The sequence below is a fragment of the Coffea arabica genome, chromosome 9e (genome assembly GCF_036785885.1).
Source record: "Coffea arabica cultivar ET-39 chromosome 9e, Coffea Arabica ET-39 HiFi, whole genome shotgun sequence".
Taxonomy (NCBI): Eukaryota; Viridiplantae; Streptophyta; class Magnoliopsida; order Gentianales; family Rubiaceae; genus Coffea; species Coffea arabica.
In genome coordinates, this window is record NC_092327.1 from 38,931,285 (window position 1) to 38,947,065 (window position 15,781).

At 36.3% G+C, this 15,781-nt stretch overlaps 2 protein-coding genes and 1 long non-coding RNA gene across 11 annotated transcripts; 2 read left to right on the forward strand and 1 right to left on the reverse strand.

The window, feature by feature from the left end:
* Positions 1 to 2,943: 2,943 nt before the first annotated feature.
* Positions 2,944 to 6,155, forward strand: LOC113710746 (autophagy-related protein 8C). 6 transcript variants are annotated; one of them, XM_027233868.2, is made up of 7 exons: positions 2,944 to 3,148; positions 3,262 to 3,369; positions 3,541 to 3,609; positions 4,442 to 4,497; positions 4,601 to 4,653; positions 5,639 to 5,757; positions 5,838 to 6,155. In XM_027233868.2, exons 3-7 carry the CDS (start codon positions 3,573 to 3,575, stop codon positions 5,939 to 5,941), a joined length of 369 nt encoding a protein of 122 aa, XP_027089669.1. In that variant the 5' UTR covers positions 2,944 to 3,148; positions 3,262 to 3,369; positions 3,541 to 3,572; the 3' UTR covers positions 5,942 to 6,155. The 6 variants fall into 6 exon arrangements, with proteins under 6 accessions (XP_027089669.1, XP_071922269.1, XP_071922270.1 ...); XM_072066168.1 differs by having other exon boundaries at positions 2,944 to 3,144; XM_027233866.2 differs by having other exon boundaries at positions 2,945 to 3,148; positions 3,262 to 3,344.
* Positions 6,156 to 8,596: 2,441 nt separating this feature from the next.
* LOC113709501 (uncharacterized) lies at positions 8,597 to 11,460 on the reverse strand. Its single transcript, XM_027232275.2, has 2 exons — positions 10,036 to 11,460; positions 8,597 to 9,350 (listed from the first exon to the last, which is right to left on the reverse strand). Exons 1-2 carry the CDS (start codon positions 11,458 to 11,460, stop codon positions 8,961 to 8,963), a joined length of 1,815 nt encoding a protein of 604 aa, XP_027088076.1. The 3' UTR covers positions 8,597 to 8,960.
* A 756-nt stretch (positions 11,461 to 12,216) lies between these two features.
* LOC113709500 (uncharacterized) lies at positions 12,217 to 15,296 on the forward strand. Of its 4 annotated transcripts, XR_011821550.1 has the most exons (5): positions 12,217 to 12,355; positions 13,969 to 14,085; positions 14,293 to 14,506; positions 14,768 to 14,880; positions 14,972 to 15,296. It is a non-coding gene; the product is annotated as an uncharacterized lncRNA (long non-coding RNA). The 4 variants fall into 4 exon arrangements; XR_011821549.1 differs by having other exon boundaries at positions 13,969 to 14,506; XR_011821551.1 differs by having other exon boundaries at positions 12,220 to 12,355; positions 13,936 to 14,506.
* Positions 15,297 to 15,781: the final 485 nt, after the last annotated feature.

Genomic DNA, 15,781 nt, shown 5'->3' on the forward strand with positions numbered 1-15,781 from the left:
CCATCTTCTTCTGATGGTCTAGAAGACCAATGGCCCATTCTTCTAGTAAACTATTTTTTCACACTGAAACTTTACTGTCCCAAGCTTACATGTTGAGAAGTAATCAAAGTATATGATACTTAAAGGAGGCCACGGAGGAGGTTCAAGACTTCAAGGGCGGCCATTAATAACGCATATAAATTTTACAGTTGAAACTAGTACCATAAATAGTTTGAAATTGTGATTTGGATTATGGTAATCTGCAGGGAGTTTTATTAAAAGTGGGTGCTTAGCTGGATTTCCTAAGTAATTTGAACCGCTTCAATATCCATCACTGAGGTACAGGCATGAGAGTACCAAGAATTTTTGTTTTGGGTAGATAAATGTGTGGATGGGTTCAATTCCAATTACTACTACAGGTCATGGGATGCTTCCGGTATCATTAGGTCACTTATGGAGTTATCACGGATCGTCAACCAACACAGCACTAGTAAGTAGTAACGGTAATGAGATTCGAACATACGAACAAACTTTCGAGAGGAAGTGGTACGTTTTTACCAATTTAACTAATTTTTTTTTTTTGTTGAGAAAGTGACGCGTTCTTACCAATTAAACAAATTTGTGTTGTCACCAAGAATTCTTTATTACTACGAGGGATGCAAATTATAAGTTGATTAATTTACATAAATGTATCCTAATCTCATTTTATGACCGTGGGCTGTCAGTTACGTTTGTTTTCCTCCTAATCCCATTTTGACTTGACACATTTGTCTTTGACAAAAAAAAATTATTAACGAAGAATACGCAGATCATACTTGTACTATGTTTGAACAATTTCTTGCTCCTCACCGTGAGTGAAATGGTTGAGCTTTTGATCTGTGGTCCAACCGTTTGGTTCATTTCATATTTCAATTATTTTATTCATTTTAGTAGTAAATATTTTGGATGCCACTGAATACAAAAAAAAAAAAAAGAAGAAACTAATTGAGAAAAGCAAAAACAGTTCGTTGGTTTAATTTTTACCGGTTTAACCAGTTTTTGACCGAATTTGCCAAATTCTTTTATTTTACAGGTTAATATGGAACTGAATTGATGCCATTGCCACTTCGCGATTGACCAGTTGGTCTGGTCCGATTTTTCAAAACTTTGAATTATTTGTATAAATCTCGTAAATTCAAATACTACTACTTTCTCATGTTCAACTTTTCTTGGGGAACGAGAATACCTGCAATACTACTACGAGAGTTCTACTAAAACAAATGAAAACAAGCACACTCTTTAAGGAAAATTTTTTTATGTTTTTTATGAATACAATTTTTAATTATTTTTTATTTACATATATAAAATTGCTACAATATATTTTTTCTACAAAAGCTCTAAAAATAGCAATTCAAACAGCCCTTGTACGTTTAATAACAACTTAAATGAAATTAAATATAAACGGGGAGAATAAATTATTGGTATTAATAGAAAGCAACATATATTTCATTGGGAGGGGCTTCTTTAATATGCTTTGCTAAAAATACTAATGTTAAATTTATGATTTCGCCTGAAAAAATCATTTTCGTCTTTGTCGATGCAAACTTTTAAATCATAACAGGCTCAACAAATTTGTGATAATCCTTCAACAATTTTTAACTGAAGACTTGTAATTATCGGGTAGATATCTTTAAGAATGTGATTTTTGAAGGTCTGTTATTTCCTCTCTTCCACAATATATTTTTTCTTCTTGAATTAATTATTTCATGGTCATCTAATAAAAACATTCTTTTTGAAACTATGGGCAAAATTTTATTAACCTAATTTCTGAAAACACAAATGGTTGGATGGTTTCTTATTTCGAAAGAACCTGGCTTCCCCCTTAGATCTTCGCTTCGTCTTGCATTCTGTTTTTTCTCATGTTTTTTATTAGCTTAAGAAAAAAGAACAAGATTCATAGAACCAAAGAGTTTAGAGAAAAAATAACAATAAATACTTTTGGACAGAAGATTAATTTTTTTTAAAAAATTGCTATAATATCATAATTCTTTTTGTGGTTTGATTTATATGAGTTAAAACAATGATTGAGAAGATAAAATAATAATCGAAAAACATGTTTTCAATATAAATAAAGGCCTTCTTCTTAACTAATTTATGAAACATGATTTTAGCTTTTGATTTTCAAAAAATTATTTTATTGTGTTCCAATCCCTGTTTGGATTGTCATTTTCTGTCGGAAAATTGGGTCGTTTTCTGTGATCACATTTCCCTATTGCATTTTTCCCTCACATACGTCAAATCGCTACAGTAATTTTTCAATGAAAAATCATGGAAAATGCAATCCAAACGGTACCAATGGTGCAAAACGGTACCAATGGTGCAATCCAAACGGTACCAATGGTGAAAAATCATGGAAAATGCAATCCAAACGGTACCAACGGTACCAATGGATTGTCATTTTAGATTTTTTGGTGCAAAAAAAATTGAAAATGAGAAGCAGTTCGCTTTTAGATTCTAATTGTAACTTATATTTTCATGCGGACAATCAAATTTGAACATAAGCACTAAACTACAAAAGGTTATATAAGCTTTCATGGTCTCCCTACATTTTTCCTAATTTTATCCCATTTCCAGATTCATCTGTGTGCCTCTTTTCTTCTTTTTTTTTTTTCTTCTCATCCAAAATTCAATCTTTACAAGAAAAGAAAATAATTATATAAAAATTATTTAAATAGCACAAAAATTCATTTATGTAACATATAACGGTAACTTGGTCATCTTTTGTCAAAATTAACTTTTTAAACTTTTTTGAGAATACTTAAGCATTTATTAAAATAACTTAAATGTCTAATTTTCAAGAATCAATTTGCAAAGTCAACTTTTATGAAATCAGAATTAGTTGGGAACAAGTCCAAAATTTTTCCCACCCAAGTTATCACCTATCGCCTTGGCCCACCATATATATATAAGTTTCTTGAATCCGAGACTATTGAATTGACAATTCGCAGCACGCAAAAGCAAAATGGTACTCAATCTGGGGACAAAGCACCGACGTCGTCTGACCGTCTAACTCTCCATAAACGACAGCGTATCATCTTCTTCCAAATTCCAATCCAAGTTGTACACAGGAAAATCTTCCGGAGTCTGTCAGTTTCCTTCTAAAACGAAACTTCTAGTCGGTTTCGTGTGAGTAAGTTCAGTAATCCCAAATCCCAATTTTTCCCTTTTTTCTTTTTTATTTATTTTGAACTAATTCTCCCTTCCTGTATTTAGCTGAAATTTCTGATTTTCCTATTTTATTAGATTATCTTTCTGGATTTTGACAGCAGCCCTCCCAATTACTTAATAGTTTCATCAATCAAAAGCCCTTTTGTCTCTCTTCTTCGGTAAGTGAGAAAGAAACCCTTTTGCGTAAGTTGCCTGTTTTCTCCGTTTTCGTGAGAATAAAAATCATAGAGATTGGATTTTTCTTAGTTTATTTGTTTGATGTATTTAAAGCTATACTCGGCTTATTTTTATGCGGGTATTCGAAAAGTTTTGTGGATTTTTTTGTGATGTTGTTTAAGTGTTTGAGATTTGCAGAAAGAAATCATCAAAGTTTGAGTCTTGCTACCATGGCCAAGAGCTCCTTCAAGCTTGAACACCCCTTGGGTAAATATTCTTGTCTTTGTTCGAAGAGTACTTTTATTTTTAATTATTAATTTCTTTGGAAGCCGACGAATTTGTTTGTAGTTGATTTTAGTGATAATGGGTTTGTGCTACGTTGATGATTTTTTTTTTTTTTTTTTAAGTTTGGCTGTGATTCATCTATCCTACTAATTTGACATTCAGTCGCTTTCGTGGATATTGTGAAGATTATTCTAGGTGTATATCACTGGCCTAGTTTGTGGCAAGAGTGGTATTTGACATAGGGTTTTGTTTCCATATAACTGAAGTTTCTCGCTTATGAACATAATTCAGAGCTATAAATTTTGGTTCTATCTTTTTTAAGTTAACTACCTGAAGTTTATTGTTTTCCTTAATTGGAGAATGGGGATTGAGAACTCTTCATTCCCCTTCCTTCTGTTTACTTGTCCATTTTGGAAAAAATGTATGTCGCAGGGTTGTTGTGGTATAACAGCTGAAATATGAATAAAGTTAATCCATGAAGGTTTTTAGCTGGTAGTATAGTTAATACATATAGTTCAGAAAGCATGGAAAAGGAAACTTTTTTGTTTTCCTCAACTTACTTTTAACCTTCTGTTTTTTCTTTTAATTTTTTGGCTATTGCATGCCTCACAAGCAAGAGATATGCATCTGCTATGTAATCATTGTTCATTGTTGTTTTGTAAACTTGTTCTCATATCATTTTCAAGGAAATTATTGCAACTTTATTGAAGTTCAAATTCCCTGGGTTATCTGATTCTCTGTGTGCCTTCTCTTTAAATTGGAGGATTGAACTCTGCCTTTGTTGTTAACTAAATCTTTTTCTTCTGTATGTCAGAAAGGAGGCAGGCAGAGTCTTCTCGCATCAGACAGAAGTACCCTGATAGGATTCCGGTAAGATCTTTTGTCTGGTCAATACAGGATATTGGTGATTTGTGGCTTTATAGCAATAAGTAATGTATAGTTTCGAGCCTTTCTGACGTTGTTTCTGATATAGGTGATTGTTGAGAAGGCTGAAAGAAGTGATATTCCTGACATTGACAAGAAGAAGTATGTTATCCTTTGTTCCCTTCATTGCATGTGCCTGTTTTCCCAGTTTAAGCATTGAAGTGTCTTCATTCAGAATTGATGACTAGGTCATTAAATGTAATCTATCACAAAAATGGGCAATCTTCATTCAGCATTGATGACTAGGCCATTTAAGTCTTAGGTTAGGAAATTTCTTGAACCACCTATGTGAGATCTTTGCTGATGCTTCTTCAACAATAATTTTTCAATAACCGAATTTAAGACACAATTTTGATGCTGTTTGTTTTCACTTTATATGGTCCATGATGAGCAGTGTACTTTCGTTGCTTCGAATGTAGCTTAAGCTGTGGTTAACAGTAATATGTTCACCATTGGGACGCTTGTTTGTATTCATCTCAAACTTTAAAAGGAGATCATGATTATATCATTTGAGAACGGCAAGGTCTGTAGTTCTTCCTGATAAGTTGTTGAAAAACATATAGTCCCTCCTAGAAAACATCAATGCTCTTGGCATTTTTTCTGGATTTGCTGATTGCCTGAAAATACGTGTTGGGCAGTTTTTGTAAGTTTGGCAGCTTAATAATTGTTTAATATGGCCAAACTGAATGTTTCATTGTTCTTTCTGCTTTATATTCTCTAGTCCTTAGTGTAATGGATAAAGTAGAAGATGTTTTTGAAGCCCCACTCAGTTGCATTTTCCATGCTGCCTGCTGAATTTGGGCCATTTGATTCCTACAGCTGTAATTAGGGAAAAAAATTATGGGAAGTTGAGAAATCATTGCACGCTTGTGGAGTTTGAAATCTATACTTTGTATTTCCTGAGTGAACAGTTGGACATGGTAAATAATCCTGTATTGACATGAGTGAAGAGTCTTAAGGTTGTTTTTGGAAATCACTTGGATTTATCACATTCAAAGATCAGTCCTCGTTGTTGTAGTGAATATTACATAACTTTGGTCTTATGCATCGATTATCCACTCATGTCCATCCTACCTTTTGCATGCAGATACCTTGTCCCTGCTGACTTGACTGTTGGCCAGTTTGTTTACGTTGTCCGGAAAAGGATCAAGCTCAGTGCTGAGAAGGCTATATTTGTTTTTGTCAAGAACACACTCCCTCCCACTGGTTAGCTCTACCCTTTTGCATGTTTGATACTACTAGCGTTTGTCTTGAGCTGTTCAGTGAGTAACGTCTGTTTCTTACAGCTGCTCTGATGTCTGCAATTTATGAGGAAAACAAGGATGAAGATGGTTTTCTTTACATGACTTACAGCGGCGAGAACACATTCGGATTCCCTGAAGTGCAGTGACATCCAAGTTCTGTAAATAGAGTCCGGAAGTGTAAATTTCCGCTATCCCCTACATATGGCAAATGTCTTGCATGCTTTACGTTGTTATCTACGGTCTGATTCTGCCTAAATTGGATCAGTTGCATCATTTCTTTCCTTTCGAAATGTTTGATTACACTTTGTCTTAATGAATTTACCTAATATATATATATATAAGGGATAGCATTGAATTTAATATCAATTTGTCTTGATGTCTCCTGCTTTGTCTGTTCTGCATTGCAAAGAAAGTATAAAAACGTATACGGACCGCCAGAGAGAGTTGGTGTTTTATGTATATGAACAAAAGCGTGACGCAGTAACTGCCTTTTGGATAAGCAGCAGCCCTTTTCAGTCTGTTGGGAGGACAAAACTATAATGGTTTAGCAGTGCAAATCACCAGTACGTCAAAAGGGCAGCTTACCTTCATATTTCATTGAAGCTCCTCCAACCACCCCAGTTGGTTTTGGGCGCGGTAGGTGAAGTTGGTGTTAATTTACTTTCTCGTTTCCTGCAACTGTGTTAGGCATCTGGCCCAGCCTTTCACAAAAAAACATTGATCAAATTCTGCCTCGGAAGTAAAGGAATATCGCAAGAATAAAGTGAAAGGGGGCTGCTGATTACATTTAACATGACGATGATAAAGTTGCCTACAAGATTACAAGAGATTGATTGGCTTCCAGGTCGAGAATTAAAGCAAGTTTACGGGCAGAAGAACGAGCCAATTGGCTTTCGATCATGTGGAAGAGTTTTTCTTTTGGCATTTGTTCTTGACCCACCTAAAACTCAGTGAGGTGCCGCTCTTAAGCTTTTGCGCGCCAGCAGCGGCTATGGATTTGGCTCTACTGAATCCTGAGGCCGGTTTCTTGTTATTTCCAGCGTCCTTGGTTGCAGCGGAGGTGTCACCTTCGTCCATGGCACCAATTCCTCCAGCACCCCATTGATCTGCCCAGCTCGGTCCGTCAGTAGCCATTTTTTTCTTTTCTGGATCTAAAAACACAGAATTCAAGTGAGTCCACGCAAAAATCAGGTCATCAAGTCTTTAGCATCCGGACACCAGGCTTGTTATTGAGGAAAGAAGAGATGGTATATGATAAACCTAAACCTCTGCTTTCCTGAATGGAATATATATATATATACTGAAGCCAATAACGAATTGCAAGATACATACATAATAATAGTAATGAAAGTTGAAGAGGAAGGCCCTAAAATGATCCAAAGATCTCGAGAAGAATTGGAAAGATATACAGAAAGAAACTCTAAAGGGAATTAATTACCTTGCTTGGACTTTAATCTGGAGGGCTGCTGATTCCTCCTATCCTATGAAGAAGAAGAAAGCGAGAAGAGTTGATGATGAAAAGCTTTACGGGAAGATGGAGAGATTTAGGCCTTAAATCGTAGGTTGCTTAGTGGGGAGGTTGTACCTTTGCATGTGGATAGGCTGGCTCGTAATTTGTCCGATATTTATTTATTTATTTTTATATATATATAAAAAAAAAAAGACATGCCAACTCACGAATTACCACCTCTTGAAGCAAAGTTTGTACGGCATTGTTTTCCCCTTTTTTTTTTTATCTTTATATTACTGTATTAGTAGCAATAGTACCAACCGTATCCACCATTTCGACATAATGGCCCTGTTTTGTATTTGAAAACAGTGGGGGATGCCTCTTTCTTCTTCTGATTTGCTGCTTTCATTTCATATATTATTATTGTTTTCCCCAACATAGGATAAATTGGGTTAGTACAAATGGTCAATTTAGTGAGTACCAAAATACTATATTATACGATACTAATGTTTACTAGATGACTAATGTTTACGTCTCAAAATTTAATATGAATATATCACTATTTGCCTACTTAACAAAAAAAAAAATTTTTTTGTTGTGGTATATATAGTGCTTTGAAAAAAAAAAAAAAACCTCGATTGCTAATTTTGTCAAGTAAACATTGAACTTGTTCTCGTAAACATGAACGGGAAGCCTAGTTTCACAGAGATTATAGGCTGGCTATCTTCAGTTCACCCACCAGCCCTCATCAGCTTACAAAGACAAGTTGACTTATAATTGGCAAGTCGTTGATCTACTCTCAGCATTGATGATACGTTTTTTTCCTTTTTTGGTCAAACATTGATGATACGTTGCTAGGTTCAACTTGCCATCAATCGTCATTCTATGTGATTTGTTCAAATCCAAGGGATGTCCTTCCAATCGGTGACCTTTTTGGTTCAAAGGTGGTTTAGTTCTCTCCTGTTCCCAATGAACGAGTTGGGTTGTTCCCTTTTCCGTGATATAACAGTAAGAGTACGTGTAGATCATTGATGATTAACAGGAAAAAAAAAATTGTCATCCCTGTCCTGTAAGTTTTCGCCATACAAAAACAGCTGCAATCTCTATCTGAAGATAAACCAGTATAGGCTGGTAGCAGATCACAACCTTAATTAAAAAAAAAAAACTTTTCATTTTTTGTTTTGCGTTTTGTTGAGCTTTCTATTAGTGTTTTTTTTTTTTTTGGGTGCTAATCATGCTTTTGAAAGTACTTTGATATTGAACATAGTTTAGAGTTCATTCATACCTGGGGCTTGAATTATCACAGCAGTGAGTGGTACCTCCTCCAAGTTCCAATGGTCAGAAAAGCATGTAAGACATACAACAGCATACTCTATCATTGTAATCAAAAGTAGAAAGATCATTAGGAACAAGAATTCAAAGTCAAGTAAAGTAGTGTTCTGTGATATGAGGTTGCTGCATTGAAAAGCATGCCTGCCATTCCTTTCCTTTTTATCATTCAGCAAAGTTGTTGGTCACATTAGTGCATGGAACTGCTAGTAGTATCTTGTTCCTCGTCCAACAACTTGACTGCCCTTATGATTTAATAATCCATCTACAACAATAAGTCTATATGGTCTTCTTCTTCTTTTTTTCTCCCTCAAATCAAGAACCATAAAACCATATTCAGGTGTTTCCATCAACTTCGTGAGTATCTTCTTCAGATGCATATTCTATCATTTAGCTCTTCTAGTAGACTTGGACTTTTTCATTTTCCTACTTTTCTCCTCAACCCTACTCCAACTATATCCATTTGGTATAGCAAATGGATCTGATTGCTGCCCACCATTACACAAACTGCCATTCTGCTGCTGCTTATTCCCCGTAGAACTTGACCGACCACTGCTCCTCGATAGCCATGAAAAGGATGACGATGATGATGAGGATGATGATGATGAAAATGAGTAGTAATTACCCTCTGTACCATCGTCCTCAGAGCTTCTTCCACCATTAACAAAATGTCTAGGACTCGAGAATGGGGTGTAGAACTGTTCAATTGGTTGCAGCTCAACGAACTTGGTAAATGTTATTACCACCCTCACTGTTGGAACCACCGGAATTGCAACCTGCAGTCCCCACCAATGACACACCAACCAACCACCGTTGGATCAGTACAATCATCAATCGAAACAGTCAGCTAAACGAATCACATAGGTCTATATTTATTGAACCGATTTTGTAAGACCAAAATTGAACAGAAACCATTGGACCAAACCAATCAATTTTCAGTTAAAAGAATCGCATAGGTCTGTATTGAACCGATTTTGTAAAACCAAAATTGAACATAAACCATCGGACCGGACCAAACCAATCAATTTGCTAAATTGGACGAGCTGCGTTAAAGCGACAATACTATGGACTATGGAGTAATCTATTCCACCAGATTGGGAAAGTCGGCCCCACACAAAATCCTTAAGACTGTCGGGGAACTAGGACCCACAAGATAGATGATACCCCATAGAATGAGTACACGTCATCATGCAAGTGGGTCCGACAAAAGCTTCAATTGTCTCCAGGGTTCAAGTATGTTAAAGGTGTTTTACTTGTGCATCAAAAGAAGAAATAAAGCAAATTCAGCAGCTCCATCAAAATTCAAAAACCGATGATTAACGCTTTCAAGGAAAATTAAAAAAAATTTTGGTAAGATTCAAGGAAAATTAATTAATAAGCAAAATTAAAGCCTCCAAAACAACAGATCATGTGGGTCCGTTAAAGATGTGGCTGACAGATTTGCCCTTTAGCAGCATTTACCTTCACGGGGAACGTGCCGGGAGGAAACGTCGTCGTTAGGAGCTCCCTCATCCGCCTAACGGCTTTCACTTTGTTAGCTAGGATGTCGAGTAACGGCAGCAGCTCCTCCGTCTTCAACGGGAACTGTTCCGTTAACCAAATTAACGGCCGTAAATTCTTCACGTACTCCTTCTCCTTCGTCTGTGGAGGCGGCGCTAATGATATTGAAGCGGCCGCGGACGGCGGCAACCTCCTCCTAGTCTCTGGAATGATATCCACACTCTTCCTTGACACCATCACTCGCTCCCGCTCATCCCTCACGAAGCTACTGTGCCTTCTCGCTTGCCAATCATCGCCGGAAACACTAAACCGCGGATTCTCTGCTACCAGAAATCCTTCTTCCGAATCCTCGTCGAGCTCTAAGTCTAGCGGTAGAATTTGCTCGCTTCCATCGACTGCGGTGATTTTTCGTGACCGAAAACTGAAAATCACGTTGTGCACTTCGTAAACCCTAGCTTTCCATTCTCCTACATTCTCTGTCTTCTCTTGCCGTCTCCAATTAGTACGGCTAACGAGCTCTGCCTTGGTCACATCCATTCCAGGCCTATACACGCTCGTTTGATTGCAGAAGCTGGCAATGTCGGCATCGCTCAACGGAGTCCCACCATTTTCGAAGGCGTCGAAAATTTTCTTCTCGTCGTGGTTCAAGACGAGCAGTGAACCAGAAGGAATGTCGAGGCTTTGATCGCCGTCTCCGATGAAGAGAAAGCTTTGATTAGCGCGCTGGATTTTCAATCCGTCGTAGCCGGCGAGCGAAGTATCTGCTCGGAGATTCCCGTCGCGTTTCCAGATCTTATAGGTGTCGGAAGGGGCGACTTTTCCAATGAACGGAACGATAGAGCTCTCGAAGTGGAAGGAGATTTCCATGTAGAAGTCACGCATTCGGCGGAGAGCAGCTACTAGGCGGGGAAGGCGGCGGCGCCACTTGGACCAGGAGGACATGTGATGGTGCTGAAGGAGAGTTATCACGATCTCCGAGCAACGGCGGAGGAGAGCTTCGTGAAGCGGATTCCATCCGGCGGCATTCTGGAGTGAAATGTCAGCTCCAGCCACAGCGAGGGTGCGGACGGCGAAGACGTCATTGAGGCGGACGGCGAGATGGAGGGGAGTTTCTCGGTGGCGGTTGTCGCGGCGGTCAAGGACGGCGGAGATTTGGTCAGCGAGTTTCTCTTGAGAGAGCGAGTCGGACTCGGTAAGAACACGAGTTGGGTCGGTGAGTCGCGGTAAAGAAGAAACGATTTTCGAGAGACTAGAATGGTCGCCAGTTGCTACGGCATAGTGGACTGGACTGTGAATGTAGTCTTCGGGCTTCAACGTCGTCGTTGACGAAGATGACGAAGAAGAAGTCGAAGACGACGCCGTAGAATTGCCTGAAGATTTCGACATTTTGGGACATCAACAGTTTTTCTTCGGCGGGATATGAATGCAAGAAATGGTGGAGTGTGTATTCGGTATAGAATGTTTTTGAAGATGGAAAGGCTAGGGATAGGGATAAATAAGTCTTTTCCTGTTCTCCTCGGGGACACCGGGTTTAGAAGTCCAATTAACTTCTTGAATTCCCATAAGCAAAACAAATATTTACGATAGTTTCAAAAAATAAATAAATAAATATTTACGATAATTTCTCATATACATGTATATTATATATATATATATGGACAGTGCTACAGTGCCTATAGTTATGGTAACGATATTAGGGAAACCTGCTATTATAGGTTTCTATTACCTTTAGTGACAGATCAAATCTTTTAGTGACTTTTTAAATATTATATTAAAATAATTAATATTAACTTTAGTAAGTTTTTAATTAAAACTAGTAAGTATATGCCTGAAAGATAAGATTTAGTCAGAAATAAAAATTTACACTTTGAGTAATTTAATTTACTTATTATTTGATAAAATTTACTTATGTTTAAATTAAACTTACCAATACTGAAAGTAAAAAATGTACATATTTAAGTAAAAAAACGGTTTTGGGTTCCTGAAAACGGTTTTGGGTATCACCTTTCTCTTTAAAGTTATCTACCTTCTTCTTATTCAGTTCCCAGTTCCAATGATACGATTGAATTCCCAGGCAAAGGTTTCCACTTTGATCCACACTTTCTCTTTGTTACAATTGAATAAATCTTCTCACTTCAAAATTTTCATCTTTAGTTCACACTTTGCTTCTATCCTTTCTCATCGTTCGGTTGGGTTTGAGTGCTGCCATATGCAAACACAACAAAAGGGTTAGCGACGGTGGTAGCCAGCCAAAGAGCATATGAAAAATAGCAGTGACGAGGTTAGATCATCATGTTCTCTTGAAATCGTTTGATTATATTGCTGTAATTTATTTATATTTCATTTGTTTTGTTTGTCAAGATTTTCTTGGGAAATCAAGGCTGAGAATTTGAAGATTTTATTGCAATTTTGGGGCCGAAAATGTCCGTTGAAACATCTAGGAAATGGTTGTAGTTTTGATTGTCTACGGGTAAAATATGTTTAATAGCCATGTGAAACATCTAGGAAAGGACTTGAGACCAGGCGTTTAAGTTAAATGTGATTAATTTGTGAATGCATATAAGATGTTTGGTGAAATGTCAAAGAGAAATTTGTATGTTGTGATTGCTACTCTGTGCGGGTGAGAATTACTAATATATTAGTAACTCAACATGAGCTTTATAACTTGAATTCTTCAGGCAAGAGAGGTTTCTCCCGTTTTGGAATTCTAAGTTGATACGCTTGATGGAGCATATGTTATTGAACTGAACTGATCTAGAATCATTGTTGCGAATCTGTTGTTTCTATGGAAATTTATTATCAGCCTCTTGAATTTTTTACTCCATTGTAACGTCTGCAATGCCACGGAAATTTGGCCATTATTACTCTTGTAAATCTGTGTTGCAGAAGCAATTCTTATTACCATCCTATGATACATGTAGATTTTGTAGAATCACATCTTCCCTCTTCTTCAGTCAGGAAAGGAGAGAAAATTCATAGAACAGTTTCCGACCATCAATCAATTATGGTGTTATACATACTTCATATTTTTGCATTTTTTTGTTTATTTTTCTTTTGAATGGTGTTGCATGGGGCAAACCTGCAGAATCCAGTGGTCTTTGAGCAAAGGATTGTCAAATACTGGTTGTTGATACATATAGACACAATCAATTATATCACCGTCTTTGCTCTGTCATGAGAAAAATTTTTGAATTTCATTGTAAAGAGCCAAAGGCATTCAACATAATCTAATCTACCTACCCGCAAATTTGTGACTTTCATTGAACTAAGGATTAGATTATGCTGGTTGTTTCGATATTTTGGACATGTGAATAACTCATCTTCCTCCTAAAAAATTACTAATACGTAAACCCTTACCGGGAGAGTCAAAATAGCTTGTTAATGCCATTGCTATATCATAACGATTAGACTGGAACATAAATCTGTTGAATGGGTTGATTGGAACAAAATTCAGATGAATGGTTTATATGAGAATTGAGGTTTTCAATTAGTTTGATGATGGTTTGTAATATAGAGAGAATGGAGTTCTAATCATAAAATACCTAGAAAAGAAACGGGTTGCCAAGTCGAGAAGATAAGTAAGTTTTTAATTCAAACTAGTAAGTATATGCCTGAAAGATAAGTTTTAGTCAGAAATAGAAATTTACACTTTGAGTAATTTAATTTACTTATTATTTGACAAAATTTACTTATGTTTAAACTAAACTTACTAATACTAAAAGTAAAAAATTTACATATTTAAGTGAAAAAATCACCGGGTTTCTAAAAATGATTTTGGGTTCCTGAAAACGGTTTTGGGTTGCTGAAACACTTTTGGGTATCACCTATCTCTTTAAAGTCATCTGTCTTCTTCTTATTTAGTTCTCAATTCCAACGATACGATTGAATTCCCAGGCAAAGGTTTCCACTTTGGTCCATACTTTCTCTTGGTCCAATTGTTGTTGCTACAAAGGGACAAAAGGCAAAACAGTCCACTCACAAGCGAAAGCGAAGACGATGCAAAAATGGCAAGTAATCACCTACTCTTAAAATTGACTTATTCTACGGTTAGAATAGCTTTGCAAAACCAGATATGAATGAGCAATGCTAAATTTCATCCACTCATTGGCTTTATGTTAGAAGGCCAAAAATGTTAGTTATATATGTACACTTCATATACGCCTTTATAAATTCAATCTTATTGTTTATGGATTGTGCTTGGCAATTTTTTTCCCGCAGGTCATTTGGACATGATAGACGAAAATGTACTAAAGTGTGCACAGATGCATATGAAACTCACAATTATGATCATGTTGGGGCACCCAATAACGTTGAGAATGTAAATTTGAATCTGATAGGATCATCCGATGGCCTATTGCAATCAGATTCACAGCATGGATGCAATAAGGAATTAATGGATAGTAATTGGTTTCAGATCATTCCTCCTGGTCAGGTAATGTATAGCTTGCTTTTATTTATTTTTGTGTGAAGGCATGAAATATAATGGTGCTCTATTTGCATTTGTATAGGCATTAATGTGGGCATGCAATCCTTCATTAATCCAGAGTCATGTACAAAACACTAGCTTGTTAGGAGATGAAAAGTATTTAGGTACATTTTTCCTTCTTCACGCCTAAGTTTTATGTTATTTATTTGCTATGATTATGTGTTGTTGTGGCCTTTTTTTAATACAAATCTTATGATGGTTTTGTAGTGAATGAACCAGATTTCAGCCAAGACCATTAAGGAATTTTATTCTTGAGAGAGTACAAATGTTTTTGCACGTCTTTGCTCAAAGCTTTTAGGATGATTTAAGTTTCTTCGAATGTAGTTTAATGCGTTTTGATTGTAAATCTGAACATAATCTCCTTAGTTTGCAATTTCTGGTGTTTACTTGTTTTAATGTGAATAATTTCAGCTTGCTTGGAAAAAAGTTTGGTGATCAAATTTCAGATATTGTTAGCATCCAAGTGCTCTTGGGTTTGTAAACCAGAAATGTCAATCCAAACTGAAGCTTTTGATAGTGATATCAGAGCCCTTGATGCTGGTGATCAAATTCTCAAATCAAGTTACTAGCCTTTTGATTGCTTCAGATTTCTGAAGCCAAAGTCTTTGTGCTCTAAATTCAGTTCTTGGCCATGCAATCTTGTCATGCTTAGATAGCTATATCTAGTGTCCTGCCAGCTTAATTTTGATGCGTAAGTATCAATTATTAAAAGTTAGATTCATTCTGATGCTCAAAATGAGCCGTTTTCTCCTATTTTGAAATACCAATTTCATATCAAATGTCTTGTGCATGTAGATTTTGCTGTTTACTTCAAATTGGACTGGCTTACTTGACGAGCAGAACTCGAAAAGCAACTCAAATACTCATGTTATACAATACTCAGCACACGATTTTTTAGGCTTTAAAACGTCATTAATGAAAGTTACCCATTCGGTTGTTTAGGAATGTTAGGAGATTCGTCAAATTCAAATGACGATGCCTGAAACTTGTACTTATCCCCAAATTTGTGTTGTAGTACAGTATCAAGATCTTGCACCAATTCCATTCACCTATAAAAATTATGATTATCATAAAATGACATTTTATAATAATTTACATACTATTTGCCAATTAAAAGCAAGTTTCATAAAAAATGTGCATGTAAATCCATATTGTGAATGATACGAAATATATTTGAAACTCACGAAACTTAATATATGGATAAATTTACTATAATTTTAA